General features: G+C 41.0%; 1 protein-coding gene across 2 annotated transcripts in view; it reads right to left on the bottom strand.

Moving 5' to 3' along the window:
- Positions 1-9,626: 9,626 nt before the first annotated feature.
- Klp68D (kinesin-like protein 68D) overlaps positions 9,627-20,372 on the bottom strand; it is a 33,660-nt gene continuing 22,914 nt past the window's right edge. Inside the window, exons 19-22 of one of the 2 annotated variants that reach the window (XM_050167929.3) lie at positions 20,153-20,204; positions 18,202-18,341; positions 17,051-17,116; positions 9,627-16,056 (exon numbers count right to left, since the gene is read on the bottom strand). In XM_050167929.3, coding sequence (XP_050023886.2) covers positions 15,939-16,056; positions 17,051-17,116; positions 18,202-18,341; positions 20,153-20,204 — 376 coding nt within the window. In that variant the 3' untranslated portion in view covers positions 9,627-15,938. The remainder of the gene's footprint in view (positions 16,057-17,050; positions 17,117-18,201; positions 18,342-20,152; positions 20,205-20,372) is intronic. The other variant, XM_072285304.1, reaches the window with a different exon arrangement.

The raw sequence follows: 20,372 nt of genomic DNA, 5'->3' as shown, positions 1-20,372 counted from the left end.
AATCTTGCAAAAAGATATTCTGTTCTTGGAAAAGTTTCAAAGTTCAAAACACGAGATGAGGGCATCAATAAAAAGAAACAAAAAACAGCATACATGAATGAAATTACAGTGCTTGTTTCGAATGAGTTCATTAACACAAGTTCTTGAAGCAGGCTAAATTTGGGACAGTGAAGACACTGAAGAGGTCATTGCAATCTAAAAACTATGTGCTATGTGTAGGAATCTGCACTTATGTTGTGCTTATATTCAACCTCCTCTTGTTTACTTTTTGTCTTACTTGAGAAATAAACTGGTAATTTAATTTGCCCTAATGTGTTTCCCACATTCTAGTACTACATGCATGAAATGTGCTGAATGCAGAAAGGAATGTGGCATTGATTTACCAAGCTCGCGCATTTTGTCCTGCTCTTACAGCTGACCAAAAGTAATTAATCCAGAGCCCATTCCTACAGCATGGGTCATAATCATATTGTGGCTTCAGAATTTAAGTTATTCAACACACTTAACAAACCTCTAACATGGAAATAAAATATGTGTGTTTGTTTCATCTCGACTTCTCTGTTGGCACGTATATACAGTAAAACCTTGTTAATTTGGATTTCACAGAACCGTGAAAAAATTTTGGAATTAACTGAATTAAATTATCAAAGGTGTCAAGAAAACAACAAAGTGCGTACTACGTCAACATATTTTTTACTGAGTGAATCTGCAAATCCTGATTATATCTTGCACAAAAGCAGTGAGGAAGCTGCAATTCTCGTCATTGCGTGAATGATTGGCAGTGGCAAAGGCCTCGCGACTTCCTCTAGTGTGGCTGCGGTGTGAGTCGTCATCCGATACAGGCTCTTCACTATCGCGCGCACATCGCGATGTAGACGGTGCTCTTATATTTGACAGCTTTGCACCGAATCAAAACAATTCGCTGCAACTGCCATGGGCGAAACTGCGGCCGCTGGGTGGCGACGGTCTGAAGGCGCATGGCCAATGCCCGCACTGAGTCAAAACGAAACTAAACGAATCTACTGTTTGCCGCAATCACTGCGGACGAAATTGCGGCCACTATTGACGCAATCGTGGATGGCGATTACGCAGCCGTGAAGCCACGCGGCCAATGCAGTGCTATGCGCTGTGGTAAACTCAAGAATAAAGGCTTCAAATGTACGAAAGCGTTCTGGCATTGCTGTCATTTACGTATGATTTCCACTGATGAGTATGGCGATGCGAACTCTGCCGCTTCGTTGCGATGGATGCTAATGCCGTTGCGATGGATGCTAACGCCGTTATTGCTCCTTTGTGCTGCACATTTGCGGCACTCGCCGAGCTCAGAGAGTTGTCCAAATGAACCGATGTGCGACCAAATAGGTCTGAATTAACGAGTTTCATTCCATTAAATAATACATATACCTGCTGGGACCAAAGGACGAGTGCGAATTATCAGACTTTCCGAATTAGCGGAGGTCAAATCACTCAGGTTTTACAGTAGTAGGTTTTTATTTTTGCGTTGGGGGGGGGGGGGGAACCTTCAGGTGCTATATCAATAAAGAGGAGCACTAAATCACTTTAGTCTGTGATTGTATTTAAATTGAACTGCAATGGTGACTAAGCGTTTTTGTGCAGGTGGTACTTTCTGCGTCTTTCCTGGCTTGCCAATCCATGCTAACTTTTTCTTAAAGTTCAGCAGAAGCAGCTAGTCTTCGTGCTTGTTCAGGCGGTTGCCCCGGAAAGGTGCTAGTACTAGTATCCGCCAAAGATCTTTCTGCTATGACTGTGCAATGAGCCATTGCCATTGTGCAACAAACTAACTCTCCACTGTTGCTTAATTGCTCTGCCCGTTATCTCCCAGGCTGCATCGCTGGAGGCTGACAGGATGACTCCAGACTTCTTCAGTGATAAATAAACATGCTACACCCCTGCGTGTGCGTTAAGTACCTTCACTGCTGGGTGGCTCTGCTGAAATACCTGCAGCTGTGTTATAATTTTCGTGGTGTGCCCAGGCTGCATTTTGCCTGTTAAGTGTATTCAGCATTACAGGTGTGAGCTGTCAGATAAAAACAAATGCTCATTAATTTGGACAGTTCTGTGCAGCATTTTCATATGCCACCCTGTGCTAGCGTTCCTCCGCGTCAAAGTAAAACGCACCATCTTGTAGTAGTTTGATCTACATTTTGAATTTGGGGCATAAAAAGAGCCTACCACCTTGTATAGATGAGAATATTTCTCTCGCACGTGTGTTTAGAGCAGGCGCAATTAATCTTTACCCCAGCCACTATCTCTTCCCATGGCTCACATAGGAACTGCGGGTTTGTTGAGGTTGTAACTGACAAGCAAACGCTAGCCGCAAGTGCATGCTAAGAGGAGGCTTAGCGTCAATGCTGGCATCCTTTCTCCCAGTACCTGCAGCCCCTTACAAAGTATAATTGTCACAAGAAATTGCTGCAAGTTCCTGTTTATATGGTTATGGCTTGCCAGTACCTGTTTTTGGAAAACGACTTTGTTTTCTGTTTCATTCAAACAAGAAATACCCTTACTGAAGTTCCTTTTTTACCTTGGCCCTCGATATCAGTAAACGCTATTATGCTGTCGTGGTGCCAAGCTATCTGGCTGTACAATTTGAATATATGCACATAGAGAGCAATATTTCGCTTCAAATAAATAATTGTTTGTTAGATTGCATGTCTGGCTGACAACCTTTAGTGAAAGATGGTAAAGAAAAATGGTGAATTAGGTTGTGTTAGTATGTTGCGGATCACAGGTGGCAATAATTCCCATTTTACTGTTATGAGGAAGCTTCGGAAGGCTGATAAGGCACAAAAAAAAACTAAGTCTGGGTGCTGATGCTCTCCTGAAGTTCCCCGCACCGGCTCGTCAAGTTGTGGATTTTGGCAGTGTTTGCATGGAGATCTGTTACTGCTTTTTATTGAAGGACCACTGCATTCTGAAAGAAGCGGAGGCTCAACCTATCAAATTTTGAAAACTTGCCTGGCACCGAAATGGCTGATATACAAGAAAATTAAATTTGTGACGTCTCATTTGGATGCAGTCCTTAAGGCTACGACAAAAAGTTTAAAAAGACTTCTTTTTTTTTTCAAATATTTTCTCTAAGGTATTCCCACCAAATGAATAAAAAGTTTCAAAAGAATACTTTAACTTTATTAAGGCTGGTATAATGCAAGAATTCCTTGCATGCAATTCTGTTAACCACCGCTTGCAACCAGTTTACCCCAGTGATAATGTAGGTTTAGTGTGCCTCTATAAGTCGTGTGTATATATATGTATGTATTATATACAAGTAGATGCAGTATATGACAGTGTTAAAACAAAGGTCAGCTGCTCCATTCAACAGAAGTTGGTTCAAGCTCTTTTATTAAACATAGGAAGAGTTTCTAGGAAATGTACACAACTTCTGGGCCCCTACCTCAAAGCTAGTTGAGACCCATGCTAGCTGGTATTCACCATTGCAGTGGCAACATGGCAAAGTATAAATAAATCATATATACAAAAATGTGCATTTATAAACAAAAGGCAGGGTACTTCCACTAATTGCTACGAGAAGCCTACAGAAAGGAATTTATACATAACTATACACCTGAAACGACAAGCAATAAAGAATCGTCTGATAAGGAAGAGCAAGTCTCATTTCGAGATGTCAATCCTATCTCACTAGAACAATTCTGAAGTGATATACTGAACATTGACTGGTCGGAAATATACAAGGTTAATCCTGAATTAGCCTATAGCTCTTGCATCTATTTAAATCCAGTTACATCAGACATTTTTGTAATCAAACAAGAATACGCGACAGAAAAATTCGAAATCCTTGGATGAAAAAAGCCTTTTCTCAAATAAAACAAAAAAATAACTAGGAATTTTACAAACGAGAGATGCAAATGACTTCCAAAGTTTCAAATCTTTTTAGAAACAAATGAACACCTATCCTTAGAGAGGCTAAAACGAATATTATGCACAATGTATTCAGTTCAAATGTAATGAAACATAACGATCTCATCTGGCAAAGGCTAAATGGCATACAAGGGAGAGTAAACCAGACTGTGGAGCAACCTCAAGAAATAATCCTAAATGGCACACCAAAGTCCGGTTCTTTATTAGTAAACTTGTTTAATGATTACTTCTCTTATAAACAGCCCCACCATCCTGCTAGCCTAGACGATCTTGCACCTAATAATCCTGTCAGTGAATTTCTAACACCTACCAGTGCTCGGGAGATATATAATGCATTCATAACTTATTGAAACAGTAGAAGCACTGATGTTGATGGCTTACAAATTCGTCCTATTAAATATGCCCTAGTTATAATCATTCTGGTATTAGAGTATGTATTTAACCTCGCGTTGTCAAATGGTACATTTCCGAAAGCAATTCAAGTAGCGAAAGTACCTGTTATTTTTCAAGGTGGTGGTAAGAACGTATTATCGAATTACAGGCTAATATTGATCTTACTGATCTTTTTTAAATGCACTGAAAAATTAATGTTAGAATGGTTTTGTTCTGTGAGAAACATAGCATCCTTACCGATGACCAGTTTGGCTTCACGAAAGGACGCTCAATAGAAATAGCACTCTTAACCCAAAAAGAAGTTATTAACACTAGGAGTGTTCATAGATTTCTCCAAGGCTTTCGATCGTATTAACCATGAAACATTAATGGGAAAGCTCGAAACCTATGGCTTTAAAGGTGTATTTTTAAGTATAATAAGGAGCTATCTGGAGTATCGATGTCAAATGGTTGTAATAAGAAACCATACATCAAATCTTAAATCAGTAACATGTGGGGTGCCTCAGGGTGAGCATTCTTGGGCCTCCATTATTTAATATTTATATTAACAACGTAACAAACATTACTTCAGCGGCCAAATATATTATCTGTGCCGACGATACCACATTATTACTCAGGTCTGCCAGCTGTAGGGAACTTGTGACTTGTGCAAACTCGGCATTAAATCAGCTTAATAGATGGTGTCAACTAAACTCATTAGCCATAAACACAAACAAAATGAAAGCCATTCTATTTCAACCTAAAAATCCCAGGGCTAATATTACTGACCGCATAATTATAGGAAACTCGCCTCTGGATATAGCCTCCTCGGTTAAATGCCTTTGCGTCATTTTTGACGAACATTTAACATGGAATAAACATTTCGACCTGCTCACCGGTAAACTTGCAGGCGTCGTGGCTGCCCTTGCAAAAGTACGCTTTTCTCTGCCCACTTCCGTCAAGCTATTAGTCTATAACACTCTCACCTAAAATATAGTCGCCTTGTCTGGGGCAACACTAAAGGGTCAAACATTACTAAGCTATCTCTACTACAAAAAGAGGATGTGCGTGCTAATAGCAACTCAGCCTATGACGAACACACTGAACCCCTTTTTAAGAAACTTCAAGTTTGTCCTGTAAACTTACTGTTCAATGAATTACTCTTGCAACGGTACCTGAGGAAGTCACTTTATTGAACAGCTACCCAACTTTTCCAAAAGCATAAAAAATACAATACTCGCCATAATGCGACCTGGTTCGTAACCTGAACATGCACAAATTATGGTACCCGGCTGCTTTCCTACTCATTACCATCCTTAGGTTCACTTGGTGTCTACTAACTTACTTCATTCCTTATGTTTCTGAAACTGATGAATGTAATTGTATTACATTGCTTTGATTACACTTCTTCACTGCGTATATTTAGATACCTCTCGTCATAGTTGAAATGCTAACTAACAATACCTGATTGGTGTTTCGAGTTTTTTCCCTCTGCAACAATGATGATTGTCCATGTATTAAACTGCTTGAATAACATATTCTTTTTTTCATTGCGTACATTTATATTTCTCTCTTACCATTGTATAATGCTACCTAACAATGTCCGACTGCTGTTGCTAATTCTTGTTTTTCTTTATTCTGTACACAAATTTTGAAAGGGGCGCAGACACTTGTCAAGCCAAATTGATTTTGGCTTTTTGTCTGTGCTGCCTACATCATGTATGGATGTAAAATAAGTTTGATTTGATTTGATTTTTGATGTGAACTACACCAGTGAAATGAATATCCTGTACAGATAATAGTAGTGAGTGATAACGGTATTTCAGTGATAGTGAAACAATTTTGGCTTGTTTTACTTCTGATGGTAAGTTGTTCCACAGGAGTGCCGTAGTGCTATTTAACCTCCTCCTTCCATATACGTCATAAATTTTTGGCAAGAAAAAGTTTACCTTAAGTGTGCTGCGTGTATTGCTTCTGGAGTACAGGAAAGGCAGTTAGTGGTTTCGTTATTATGAGTACTTATCGTTGTCTTAAAACTCAGTAATAAATTGAAAGGCAGTATATTTAGACTTTCAAACAATGGCATTGATTTAACATTGTAATCAGTAAAAGTCATAAATCACAATGCCCTTTTCTGAATAAGTACAATACGCTCTTATGTGAAATGTACTTGTGAACCCAAGATGCTATACAGTAGGATAGATGGCTATGGAGTATGCTAAAGTAAATTGCTCTCAATATGGCACTTTTGCAGTAATAATAGCATTTGCAAAGAATAAAACAAGCTTTGCTTAACTTTTTGCAGAGCGATGCAGTGCAAGGCTTCCGCTGAAGATGTTCATATATAGCGTGACACGCAAGTAGTGAATAGAACTTGCCTGCCGAAGTTGCATTGTGGTTTAGAGAAAGCTAATGACATTCTCTTAGGGACGCATTCTATGAAAGTAAATAGAATATATTTAGTTTTGTTGGTATTCATAATTGGCTTATTTAACATAAAGCACTGGTTCACACTTCAGACGCTGAGCGAAACGAGAACAAGGTGAAAGCAGGCTCCTGCTTTCACCTTGTTCATGTTTTGCTCATCGTCTTGAATTTCCATCTCCCACCTTCTCCCTGTTTTCCCTGGTTAGCGTTTGGAAGTTCATTATTAACCTCGTGGAATGTTTTGGCCAAGAAGTCTAGTGCACAAAGTAAAACAGTGTCGTCTGCATACATGACAGCAGAGAAGTTGTTTAAGGCATTAGGAGGATCGTTTACAAATAAAGAAAAAGAAATATTGGCCCCATTACTGAGCCTTGTGGGACACCTGAAACAATGTCGGATTTGGTGTCGGCAATGGCAGCTAGTTGTTTTACATCATTGAAATAGCTGCGGAAAAAATTCAAGAGTAGGACCTCGAAAGCCATAGCACTTGTTTAGCAATACGTCATGATCCACAGAGTCAAATGCTTTTTACACATCTAGAAATATGCCTAGGACACTTTTGTTGTTGTCCAAGTGGGCATCTTATACCTTGAAAACCATGCTGGCAATAAGAGAAAATGTATTCAGCTTCAAGAAATGAAGTGATTCATTTGGTGATAAGTTTTTTAAAAATGGTGTTTAGGCAAATTGACAGATGTGTGATGGTAGCTTTCTAACAAATTATGGCCCTCATTTTTGTAAATAAGAATGACCTTAGTAACCTTTAATAAGTCTGGATAGGTAGCATTATAGAAAGAGACTGAATATTTTTTCTAATGGCTTGCACAGTATAGCAATACAATGCTTTAAGGCCACTGTGTACGTTCCATAGTGCCCAGGCTAGCTGGCATGTTCATAAAAGGTAAGTACTAATTGCTGCACAAATTAACAGGGCGTGAAGGCAGCACCTTGAAAAGGACAAATTATCATTCACCCATGAGTAGCATGAATTCACAAAGGATACCCACAGAGCATTCTCGTGATGAAAGCTTACAGTTGAAAAAAATTCATCCTAACCTGAGGATCAAACACAGGATCAACGCCTTTCAGGGTTGGTCGCTCAGCCACCTGAGCTGCCCAAGAGGCTAGCAGATCAGTGTGATGGTGAATCAATTGATGACTCGAAGCTATGGACACTGAATATGGTAAATCAGTTCTGAGGAAGCCCACAAGGTGGTGGAAGTTCCATAAAATAAAAAAAATGGCATCCATCCAAGTGGGGCATTAAGCTATGAGAGAGATGCGAATGCGTTTCTCAGAAGAAAAATGTTCTCTCTCTCTCTCTCTTGGAAGGAAAGGCAGTGCCTTTGTGTGTTATTTCTGTCCTCATGATATGTTTATTAGCTTGGAAAATATCCAGCATTCCATGTACATTCTCTACTTGTCCTGCACTTTCGTTATGTATTAACCAACAACCAACAAATTGTGACACCCGGCTGTGTGGTTCTCATTTGGGGGAAATCAATTTTCCATGAAATTCCTAGGCGACAGAATTTGTAGCCCCGCGAACTCCTGTTAACTCGGCCTCGGATAACGTGACATTTTGCTTAATTCTAAAACACTGGAGAGTCTCCGCGAAAAACCACGCTCTGCTGTGGACGGACAAATCATTTATTTAGAACGCGAAAGCATGCTGCTTCGGTTGATTAATGCCTCTCAGGCATGCACCGGTTCTTAAAACCTTGAAAACACAAATTCAGGAAATGGCGCTACCGCCTCCCTAGGCACGCATCCGTTTCATTTTTAACCTTTTAGTGGCCGATGCTCCTTCTGTTTGCGAAGCCCTCCATTCCCGATTGTCATGTTGCCACCCCGTATTAAGCATTCTGCATCATCTATTCAGCGTGGCACCATGTGGGAATTACATGGTGCTGTCCATCGAGGTCAAGAAAGATGCTTAACCTCTACGAACAGCAATAGAAAGAGCAAAAAGCAAAAGGACTTTACAGAAAACAGTTCAAGCATGAAAAATTTTTGAATTTGTTCATTTTGCCGCTGTTAATTGGACTTCTCAGTAGGGATGTGCAAATAGCGAATGGTAGATTTATAATCGAATATTAAATCGAATCAAGAAAAAACGCCATATATGAAATATCAAATATTTTCACAAAATTTAATGCTTACATATTTTGGGCAAGAAAATATGTACCATGCTGCACATATGTGGGTGTCCACATAGCATAACAAGAATGTAGCAAGCTATAAGTAACTTAGGTTCATAGAAATCACGATAGATATACACTACGGTCTACATTTATTAAAGGGAGCGCCAAATTATTGTACCAGCACCTTTACACCTCACTAGTAGTCTATAAAGGTCTGGAAAATATTTTTTATCAATAGAATTTCCGTTGAATAGAATAAAGTGCTTTTGTTCTTCTGAAACTAATAAATTTAGTGCTGCTCTGTTGTACTGAATACCTAGTGAGTTTCTCAGTTTAAAATTGGACCCACTTCATAGCAATCTTCTGCTTATTGCATAGAAAGTCTTGCTTTACAGTTTTCCTCCAATATGCAGGAGGGCTTTCCCTCCTTTATGGCAGGTGGATTATCCTAAGTCCAGTCTGCGCAACGAATTAAAGGACTGCACGTTGCGTGACTTGATCAGCGCTCCACACGTAACCGGCACCGACGGTACAGAGCAGGTGCCACTTCGTCGTCAGTTTCGGCATGATTTGCCACCTGTCAAAAATGATTAAATCAGGAAAGTCACGATAAGTTTACGTGACCCTCCCCGCATAAGCCCATAAGCGTGTGCATAAGCCTCTTTGTTATAGTAAACAGGTTTAAGTGCGTTTTTGTTTCACTAGACTAAGCTTCAACAACACCTCAGCCCAAAAGGTGCAGTTTGCAGCAGCAGTGGCAAAAACAGTTCACAAACACATATATACTGTGTGGCATCATGGCCTTGTGTCTTTATTTTTCACCCCCATCACAAATGAAAGGGCAATGCACACCAAGTAAAAATAAACTCTTTCATGAAATAATGAAAAAGGAAGTACGTCAAAAGGCATGCGCTGTTAGCCGGTGTTAATAAATACCCACAAATTAGTAAAACAGTGTATACAAAAATATCACTTACAGTCAACAGACTAGAAACAAATACTTTGCATGTTGACATCAACACTTGCTCTTCAGCTTTCAAGGAAGGGAAAAAAGAAGTAATGAAAGGCCCACAGTTATCAACAGTCCAGCTGCCATATGTGCTAACAAAGGTGCCCAAGTATAAAAAACACTGGTTTGCATATAACAAACCTTCACCACAACAAAGAGACGATGCAAACTGCGTTGATAGCATACGTTTATACGAAGGCTGAAGTGACAGTATCAATGTGTAATATCAGCCACAGAAATTTACAGGACATGGCATTTGCAAAGAAGGTGAGTTCTCGGGAAGCTTGGGCACATAGTGTTGAATTCAGCCTAGGTCTGTAGTAATTTTTGCGATGTACACAGTGATCCATTAAATAAAAAGTGCCATGCTCTAATGGACCGAAAATTAACATTTGTTGCGCATTTGCCCGAGTCCTGTAAACATTTGTGGGTAACTGTACACCTTGCACAGGAGGAATGAGCATGTGGAGGTTGTGGGAAGCTTCTCACACAAATCTTAATGCACAGAGAGTACAAAACCCGAAACGCGCGGTAAAATTATTTGCTCTCATACAGACAACCTTAATTACGGACTTCAGGTGCCATCATCTTAGATGTTTTCACCATCAGGGAAGCTGAAGTTCTTTGCAGACAAACCATATGCAAAAGCTTTTGGCCCGCCTCTATTTTTCGTCTACATCCCACGTGGCAACAACTAGCAGAGAAAGCAGAAGGATAACAAGGAAGCTGAGGGCCATCCAACGAGCGATACAAAGGAAAACGATAGACATGACACTGAGAGGCAACAACAGCATAGATGAAGGCTCAAATTAGTTGATACTAAGAAGTGGATTTGGGCAGGTCACATAATGGCATAGAGGGAAAAGAAAACTATGCTCGATTAAGAGAACTCGTTTCTGTAACAGATGGTATGCTGGAGGAAAGGAAAGGAAATGTAGTTGAAGGTGACAAAGAACTGGGTGGCACGACAAGATTAGGAAATTGAAAGGTGTAGGATGGAGTCGCGTGATGCAGCTCGACATTTCTGGAAAGGGCCTTCATCCTCGAGCTCACGGTGACGAAGTTGAATCAAATCCCATATCCAGTTTCTGAAACTTTGTTAACTACACTGAAATAACGATGACCTTACAGGTGTATCACGACAAAGCTTGTTAGCCGATCATAGACAGGAGTTTCTGTTTGCAGCGAAATACGGAGGGTGCGGACTAAATGAGCAGGGTGGGGTGGCAGCACATATTTTAAAGCTAGATACAGGGCAACTGGTGGTGTGATAAACAACTAGAGTCTGTTTCATATCACTACATGCATGTTAAGCTAGGAACGTTGGAAAGTGTCTTCAGTTTCCCTTTAATGCAGATTTCTATCTGCAGCATTTACACATGGGTCTTGCAGCGAATCTGCAAACGTTAACGCGGCCATGCCCACAGATCCCTTCAGCAACACATCAGTATGTATATGCAGTGCTAAATGTGGCAGCACTGCACAACGTTCACACTAATTCATACAAACACCCAGCATTTTCAATACAGTGGCACCGAGAGACCAAAATTAAAATGGCCTGCATAAACTGTCGACGTTCCTGAGCTCACATTATCACACAAAACATCACTGACATTAGGGTTAGTTTCTTAAGAGTGTTGCAAGTCATTTTCTAAAGCTAGAAAGTGGGGCTAGTTGCTTGCCGTCCATATTTAAACTTGCATAGTGCTAACGAAGACACTGCAGTCCTTCATTTTCTTCAACGATCGCTAACGGCACAGATGTCAAGTCAAGCTAAACTTGCAGATTGTGGTGCTGTCAATCCTTGAGTGTTACGTCTGCACCAAGGGATCACTTAAAACGCTGTGAAAAACTGCTTTTGAAGACGGCACACGTCTCGCTCAACTTAATTTGCCAGAGAAAGCAGAAGGACGTGTACCAGACGCGTTTGCACAGTTGAGGTATTCCACAATGCACCAACAATCTCTGAGGCTGTGCTCCGGCAGGCACTACTAGCCGCTTTGAGTAGGAGAGCCCTACATAGGGTGGCAGTCACGATGTTACTTCTGGCAGCTGAAGTATGCAAAAGCACAGCCTTCGAGATTGAGTTTCCCTACTATGAGAGAGCTGTCACTGGAGAATGCAATGTGGGCACCACTAGCAGAGTTATTTCGTGTGTTCAAAAAGCAACTGTCACTTTGTCATCAATGGTTGACTACCATTTACCAGATTTAAATGATGCATAAGATGTCTTTAGCCAGATTATTTTGCATATTCACAGTGGCGGCACCAGTACTGCCAATTGTTTACGCTTTTTTTTTATTTCTGCACATTCTATAATACTGCGCTCTCACTAAAAGTGCTTCGACATCTTGGAGAACTAGCCAATCAATTTAGCTTGACTTAATCGTTGCCTTTAGTGTTTAATGCTGACTCATACTGTAGCTCCACTGACAGTAAGCCCTCAACTGCTACCGCTGAATGGAATGCATGTCTGAATCCTGAAGGGTGGATGCTAACGGAAATGAGTAAGGACTGCAATATACTCGTTCAAGCACTGCTGGCAAAAATGTGAAGTGATGAAAGTTGCCTTTAATTAATAATATTATAGTCAATGAAGTTACACATTTGATAGCTATGCCTGGGCTTTGAGAAACACCATAACGTTTGTTTGGCATTGCCCCACAATGCCCCATATTAATTTTTGCTATTGTAGAGCCACATCTTGTTCGTATTGTTTTTCCGATTCCACTGCCTTTGTCGTCATCCATCATGCCAAATGGTCGATCCAAGCGGCAACAGCACAGCTGCATTCAGTCTTGTGAAGGAAGGTAAAAAGAACTGAAAAAGAAAAAGGCACTAAAAGTACGCTATGAGGGCTCTTAAACACAGACCTAAATATAAGTACGCTATCATTCTGCACTTGTTACATTCCACCTCAATTAGAATGCAGCTGGGAATTGAAACTGTGACTTTGTGCTCAGCAGCTAAATGGCTGGGCTGTTGCAGTGTGTACAAGGTACATTTCTCATAAGCTGCCAACGCTGGGATATATTTAATGCGGTACACTTGTGCAAGTGGTTGCACGTGCAATGTGTTATCACCGAGTTTCGCTCGTGGCAAAAGGACGAGTGCGTGGTGTGACCAAGCTTCTTCTCGGTAGGTAATCGGCACTTGTCACAAAACAGTTTTGCGCACACGCAAAGTCTTTTGTCCAACTCAAACAAAAAGGCAACTGGTAAGCACTTGTTTCCAACCTTAATCTTACACGGCACACTGCTTTACACATGAACACTCACAATAAAGAGCCACGTTACCTAACCAACTTCGACTCTTGGCCTCATTGTTGCTAAAGTTCAGTTTCGGGCATAGAAAAAAGTGGGCTAATAGACAGGGCCAACTAGTGTAGGCAAAAAAAAGATGGTGACATTCGGATAAGTGGGCATTACACCATGATCTACATTGGAGCTTTCTTTCCCCTTGCTCTTTAGAAGATTGGCGATCATTTACATCAGTTGTGGAAATGATTAATTGGCGATTAAAGCCGAGACAAGCATACATTCCCAATTCCACATTAACCTGGATTTCCAATCAATCACTTTTTAACTGCCTGTGACAGTGTAAAAAAAGTCCAGTCAGGCATGCCCAGACGCATGGCGAGGCTGCAGAGATTCTTTGCCTTCAAATGTAGAGGTTTGGTTGATGTGGGAAAAGTCGGACAGGAAGCACAGCACAGTAGTTGTACAGTCAACTACAAAAGTTTATGTGCCACGAGACCGGAGTGAAAAGCTGATAATCTCCGCAGCCTTGAAACACAGCCTGGTGTCTGGATTTCCAGCCTGTGCTAGTATATCACCAGCACCACATTATTGCACTTAAGGGACAGTTACCATTTTGCCATGGTGTTACACGATTTTACTGGCTACAGCCACAAGCTGTTTGTAAATTCAACATTTTCTCAGATCCTGTTGTCTGTAAAATTTTGCAGGTTAGAATAAATTTGAATGTCCTTTTGCCTACCTTCATGGCCTACATAATGAACGGGACGTTCATTATGCATCACCTTTTTCTACAAGGGGTAAATCTGAGCATGGTTTGTTAAACACTTTAACCAAGTACAGTGCTGTAAAGTGGCTACGAGAACCATCGTTGAGGCATGCACATACTTCTAGTAACTGCTACTTAGTTCTACATATAACATGCTTATCTCTTGCCTTTGGCAGCTGCTTATCACAGCTCAAGCTTCGCCGCAGCAGAAAAATTGATATGAGCAGTACCAAAGCGAAGCCTAAACCAGCCTTAGAAAGCCTGTGCTCCTACAAGTTCGATAAAAGTTTTTTTTTCTTCTTTGAAGTCAAATGTGCTGTTACTTTCACCTTTCTTCAAACTCTTTAAGCATAGCAGAATTCTCGAGAACACACTACACTTGCACAAGATTAGCAGTACACAATGCAGCATGCTGCTGTAAGTACAAACACCAGCTGCTTAATTAACCATCACAAATCTCGAGCTGTAGCTTGCATTTACACTGTACACGGAGAAGAGGGTATTCGTGCTATAACATGCAGTGAATAAACGGAATGGGTTCTGTCAAAAGATAGGGGACTGGACTGTGGCTGGCAATGTGAATGACCATGTTTTGTGCACCCAGGCAACTGAATGCACGCAACGCGGCGTCTTTTATAAATTAGTTTTGCTTGCACCCGATGAGTTCATGCAGAAGGAGAGTGCTGGTGATCCAAAACTTTTGCTCGTCAACATTCACGCCACAGACGCATGGCCTGGTCAATATTACCATCAGGCATCAAACAGCACAGTTAAATCACGACTTGCATCACTAAACACAGCGAGGCACTAAACTGCGGAATGCATTATACTGGTTCGATATAGAAAATCTCTTAATATAAAGACTTTTTTTTCTTTTTTAAGAAATACGCAATACCTTCTCCTTTTAGAAAAGAACAGCGGTAATCTGTACATCAATGCTTACACGCTTAAAACACACACAAGAGACCACACTGGTAGCTGTATACATCACCACCTCTTAATGGGAATTCCGATAAAAAAATGCCGCACACAAAGGTTTTGTGCAATAGGCTTTTGCTGGTGTCACAAAACCATAGCACGCTCGTAACTCTGGAATGTTTCGACCACAATGCAGATCACCGTTTTAGTGCACGCCTTTTTCTCACAATTAATGTTGTGCGGCAAGCAAACGGTTCAGAACAATCTTTTCAAGGAAAACAATGTATCGGGCGCACAGTCACAGAGGTGTGTCTTGCTGGCACTTCACCCAATGGGGTTTTGACAGCCATGTCAGACATCAAAACATAATGCAACATCTTTAGCACAAAGAGTGTGGTTTTTTGTTAGTGGGAACATGTCTTGTTATGGCCTCATTATGCAGATTTATATAAAATGAGACAGCCTTCTACAATTTTTCATCCTTATTTCTGAAACTGACCAAGTAAACACTGCTGCACAAGAGACACGCAGGAAACGCTCATGGTGTGACACCTCATGTTGCTGCCTCCGTAGTAGGTAACTGCATCACAAGTTGCAGCGCTTTCGTCACGCTCGTGACGAAAACGTGAAGTGTCTGCAGTTTGACACTTATTTATTCTTGCAAATCTGCACTTCGTGGCGGTAGCTTTTCTAAAAAAATTTACTGCGCTGCCTCTGTAATTGCACGGCGCGTCCCTATGTGCTGTAGCTTCGACAGGGAAGTTTTAGCCGTCTCACTCTCTTACATTTCCCTATATATATATAAAAAAAAAGCTTTGTTCATCTTTGATGCAGGCTAGTTTGCTCGCATCTGGAAACTAGCTGCAGTTTGGTTTCTATGATCGAAAGCTGGATACATGGACCTTTGCCTCGGTGCTTCATGTCATCGTATGGCAACTAGTTTTTCACTCCCTTCGACGCATGCTAAGCCGTGACAGGTTCTTCTATCACAATGCATGCTAAGCCGTGACGGGTTCCGCTGTCGCGACATTGCAGTTTCATCTACGCAGCGAGCACTCTAGGCAAGCAGCAAAGAAGAGCAGGAGTTGCACTAGCAGTAGGAAAGTGGCCGTCTTCTGTGGATCCTGTAGGGGCTCTGACATTCACTTGGGCACTAGCCCTCTTGACTCCGGGTAGCAGCTGCTCGCTGTCGACGACGACGAGGCCTCAGAAGCCAACTCTAACGGCTGCTGTTGAAGGCGATGGCGTGCTGATTTTGACCTGCGCGTATGCATGTTGTGAATCGTTTTGGGCTTCGCAATTTAAAGTAACAGATCGCTGGTTGCAGAAGCTGAATTTAGGGAAAAGAAACAGCGCAAACACATGGCCTAGGGATTTCACACACACGGGGTTTGCAGCTGAGCAGTGTGTTTAAGCACGATGAATGCTACAGGCCACTAGCTCTCTTAGTTGGCTCTGCATCTGTGAATACACCTTTATTTTGTATGTTCAGTGGAATTAAGACCGAAAATTGGGCTACTTGGATTGGATTCATAGTAACAAAAAAGAACTCAGCACTAAGATGAAGGACGTATTAGACATTTGCTTATAACATCTCGCTATTAATGCTAGAAATAAGGGCCCAACTTGATTTAATACTGTCAAGTTCTGTTAGTAATCAAAAAAGAAACGCAAGCTTGCACAACTTTAAACTTTGCCAAGCGGAACAACTGCATGTTATAAAATCAGAATTTTCTGGAATCTTCTCGATACTTTAAACAAACATATCATAAAGAAGACAGACCAAAGTGAAATGTCTGGTTTAAAAACAGTGCTGAGCATTCAATGCCTGGTTGGGTGACTAACTGGTTTCATTAAGTAAGGCACAGACTTCTAGTGCACTTTTCCACTGTCTACGGAAGCAAGCCTTTGACCTGAAATGACTAAAATTTAAGAAAGAAAGATTAGTATGCACAACCAAAATTCATTTGACGAATATATAGTACTGGGTGAGTTAGAATAAGTGCAAAATGTACAGTGACAAAAATGTGCAGATAAGATAAAGGAGAATGACACAGCACTCTTGTCATTGCATGCTGTTCCTTGTGCGTGTTTTTTCTACACTATAAATAACAAAATTTATTTGCATTCGTGCATAGGTAGCATTGTGCAGGAAAGCTTGTTTCATTTAAAAATGACTGACAGTGTGTAGTGGTGCGGCATTGGTGCATATAATTACTGCGCTACGTGCATAGAGTAGGAGTATTAACTGCACCTAGAGCGATGACTTTTCTCTCTCCGGTATTGTCTCGGTTCGCCGTGCAGTTGAAAGATGCTTAGACTGTGGAGAGAAGGGCACGGTGCCTGGTTAAAACGTACAGGTGAACAGAAGGAATGGTCATTTCAGTGAACTTCAGAGAATAGCTCATATTTTATTATTCAACATCTTCGCATTTGAAAATATATTTGTGTAGATGCCCAGTTGTTAATAACCAGAAGAAACAGCAAAGGAACGCATGCTCAAAAAGAACATCTGTTTTCTTTAAAGATGATTAGACCTCTTATAAAGGTATTAAAACTAAGCTAATGTATGCAACTTTTCATTTGTGAGCTCAGTATTTGGTGGTTCCATCCAGGTCCTAGCTTTATAAATAATTTGTGCATATGACGTTTAATGTTCGGATATGCATTGCAATGCAAGTGTGAAAATTGGGGCCTCTTCTTTTGTGTGTTGTAGGCCACTTGTGAAAATGTCACGAAAGATGGGTTTTCATAAAAACCTATGTTGTATGTAACACTTAAACATCAGTTACAATAAAAATGCTTTTGATATTCCTTTAAATATTTGCAAAGAAATTAGGAGAAGACTAAAAGTAAAGCTAATGTCATAGATTAGTGAGCCAAGGTGTGCACTGCATTACTTTTGCTGAGAGAATTGTCACAGCTACTGTGAAATTCCAGCACTGGCTCCTGTGATGTATAATGTCCTGTTGTTAATTGGTAAATTGGTCAACCATAGTTAAAAAGTTAATTACATTACCTTTCAACATCAAATAAAATGCAGTTAAGCAGCTTTCACTAGGTTTTCTTGCAGAGTGAATGACAGATGCTATCTCTCGACACAGCACTGTTTGTGCTGTCTGCAGCACAGGTGCGGCAGCAACCTGAAGCGTGGAACTCTGAACAAACTAGGCGAGCGTATTTTGAGGGCTCAATCTTGACTAGGCATACTGTGAGAGCATTCCAGAACACTCGAAACCAACCAGTCGAACGTACCATAAGTCATCTAGTGGCATAAAAAGAAAACTGCGCGCTTTCTAGAAGGTAGAAGGGTTTTCTGACATTCTAGATTGGTTTACTGGTTGCTTTTAGTACCACTTTATAGGTCAAGGAGAGTCACTCTCTGAATCTTGTGGCTTCACTCACCTGGCATCTATGTCAAGGTCCTCCTCTTCCTTCAGCGCATCGTCCAGGACAGCCTTGAGATGTGGTGACAATGCGGGGGCATTGTAGTCTCGTGTTGTTCTCACGGGCATGTCCAGTTCCACCTGTAGGATGGGCTCACCCTGCAGCATTATTTTCACAGAATTGGCCAAGCTAGCGCTTCAATTAAAAGCAGCACAATGGAGTAAAACGTAAATTCTGCCCCGTGTTGTTTTACTTTGTTGTCGGTGACGGCTTTTGCAAAATTATCACTGCTATCATTTCTTCGTGGGATCAAAGAAACACACTTTCTATAGTGTTGCAAATTTCGTGGACACTTTCGCAAATGCAGCGGTGAGGCAGGCGTGCCTAACCATGTTGCACACATGTGCCGTGAGTAGTGTTGTACAATTTTGAACCTATGCGGTGATTGCTCTGGAATGTGTGATGACACACAAACAAAAAAAGAGAGATGATGAGCTTTGTTGTACAACTTGCTCTTCGTCTGAGTTGCTGTTGCTGGCAACATGTGTTGGTTCGAAGTTGGAAAATGCCCTGAATGTGCTGGATATATATATATATATGAGATAAGAAGGTCAACCAAGGGGCTCAATTTTGTTCATTGTGACCATATAAAGCCAACAGACAGTGAGGCCAAGTAGAGTATTCGGGAAATTATCTGTAGTTGAAATTGAAATGTATAAAATACCTAATCAAGAAAAGGGAAATGAAAGTGGATGAAAAGATAACTTGTCAGAGGTGGGAGCCAGACCCACAACCTCCACATTAAGCATGCGTTGCACTACCAGATTGTACTACGGCGATGGCTATCGATCTGTCAACTTACTTGGGTATTTATGTTTACTAGATTAGCCCTAGAAGTGTTACTCAGCGCCACTCAGAGCCATGGTGGGCGGATGTGGAACATTCATTTTTTCCCGATGGCATCACGTAACATGTGATCTTAGGTGAATATGCAGGTGACTAATAAACCCTCGCACATTACCTAATGACATCAACGCTACCAGGTTTGAGACCTGCCAGATTCAACTGCAGCTAATTTCCCCAATGCTTTCCTTGGCCTCATTGTCCGTTGGCTTTATCTTGCCATGATTAACAAAATCGAGACCCTCAGTTCACTTTCTTCTCTCATTTATTCATAGTGAAGGTCATAACATATTTAGACACATGACCGATAGACTTGGCTAGTAAGCTTAGAAGGACTAACTGTTGGGCTGGTCGGTCTCTCATGTTAACTGGAAAACTCAGCGTGAATAATATACACAAGGACACATGGAACAGATGAGGACAAGTGGTCGTAGTAAGCTTAGATTTGCCAATTTCCGAGCGTGCTTGCCACTTGCCGTTCATCGAAATCAAGTGTTGTATTCATTATAAACCATTCCTAGTAGTATTAGTGCATTTTCACTGTTGTTACACTGGCACAATTTCACACAGCCTAAGCCTGCCACAAGCAATTGAGAAACACCCCAGTGTAGGATAGCCAGATGTTCCTTGTGCAAGCTAATCTCACCCTCTTTCCTCTCAATTTCTTCTCTCGTACCTCTGCATGTGGCCAGATTTTTTTAGTTAAAACAGTTCTGAAACTACATTTATACGCCATGTATTGATTCATGTGTCAACAGTGAGCAACAAAACAACACTTTGTTTCAGTGTGTCATCACTTACCACCTCCAAAATATGTCTGAAAAAGCAAGTGAAAGGCTATGTATGCAGAGTGGACCATAAGCAATGCTCAGCTAGAACTGTCTATCGCACTTGCAACGGACAACGCAAACAGATTGGGTAACACAAAAGGAAGTAGAACAAGTGCCTGTCCTTTTTACTTTATCCATCATGAATGTTGATCGACTGGCTCAGGTTTCTATCGTGAACATTATACAGACTATCTTCTTTGAAAGATAACATCCTTGCCCCAAAAACACAGTATTACCTTTGACTTGAGGCTCGACTTGGCCGAAGGTGGTCTCAGTGGTTCCATAGCCCTGAAAAGCAAGCACAGCAGCCTTGGTGCTTTCTTAAAGGGACATTAAAGAGGAACAGTAAATTTCTTTAAACTGATGAAGTTTTTAATGTGAAAGCATCGAATATCCTATTGAGTGGAATAGCCGGCGGCGTCTGTAGCAGTGAAACTTCCCACCGACTGTGAAGCC

The sequence above is a fragment of the Dermacentor andersoni genome, chromosome 11 (assembly GCF_023375885.2).
Source record: "Dermacentor andersoni chromosome 11, qqDerAnde1_hic_scaffold, whole genome shotgun sequence".
In the NCBI taxonomy this organism is placed as follows: Eukaryota; Metazoa; Arthropoda; class Arachnida; order Ixodida; family Ixodidae; genus Dermacentor; species Dermacentor andersoni.
Note: the sequence above shows the minus strand (reverse complement) of the source record. Positions and strands in the feature narration are given on the sequence as shown.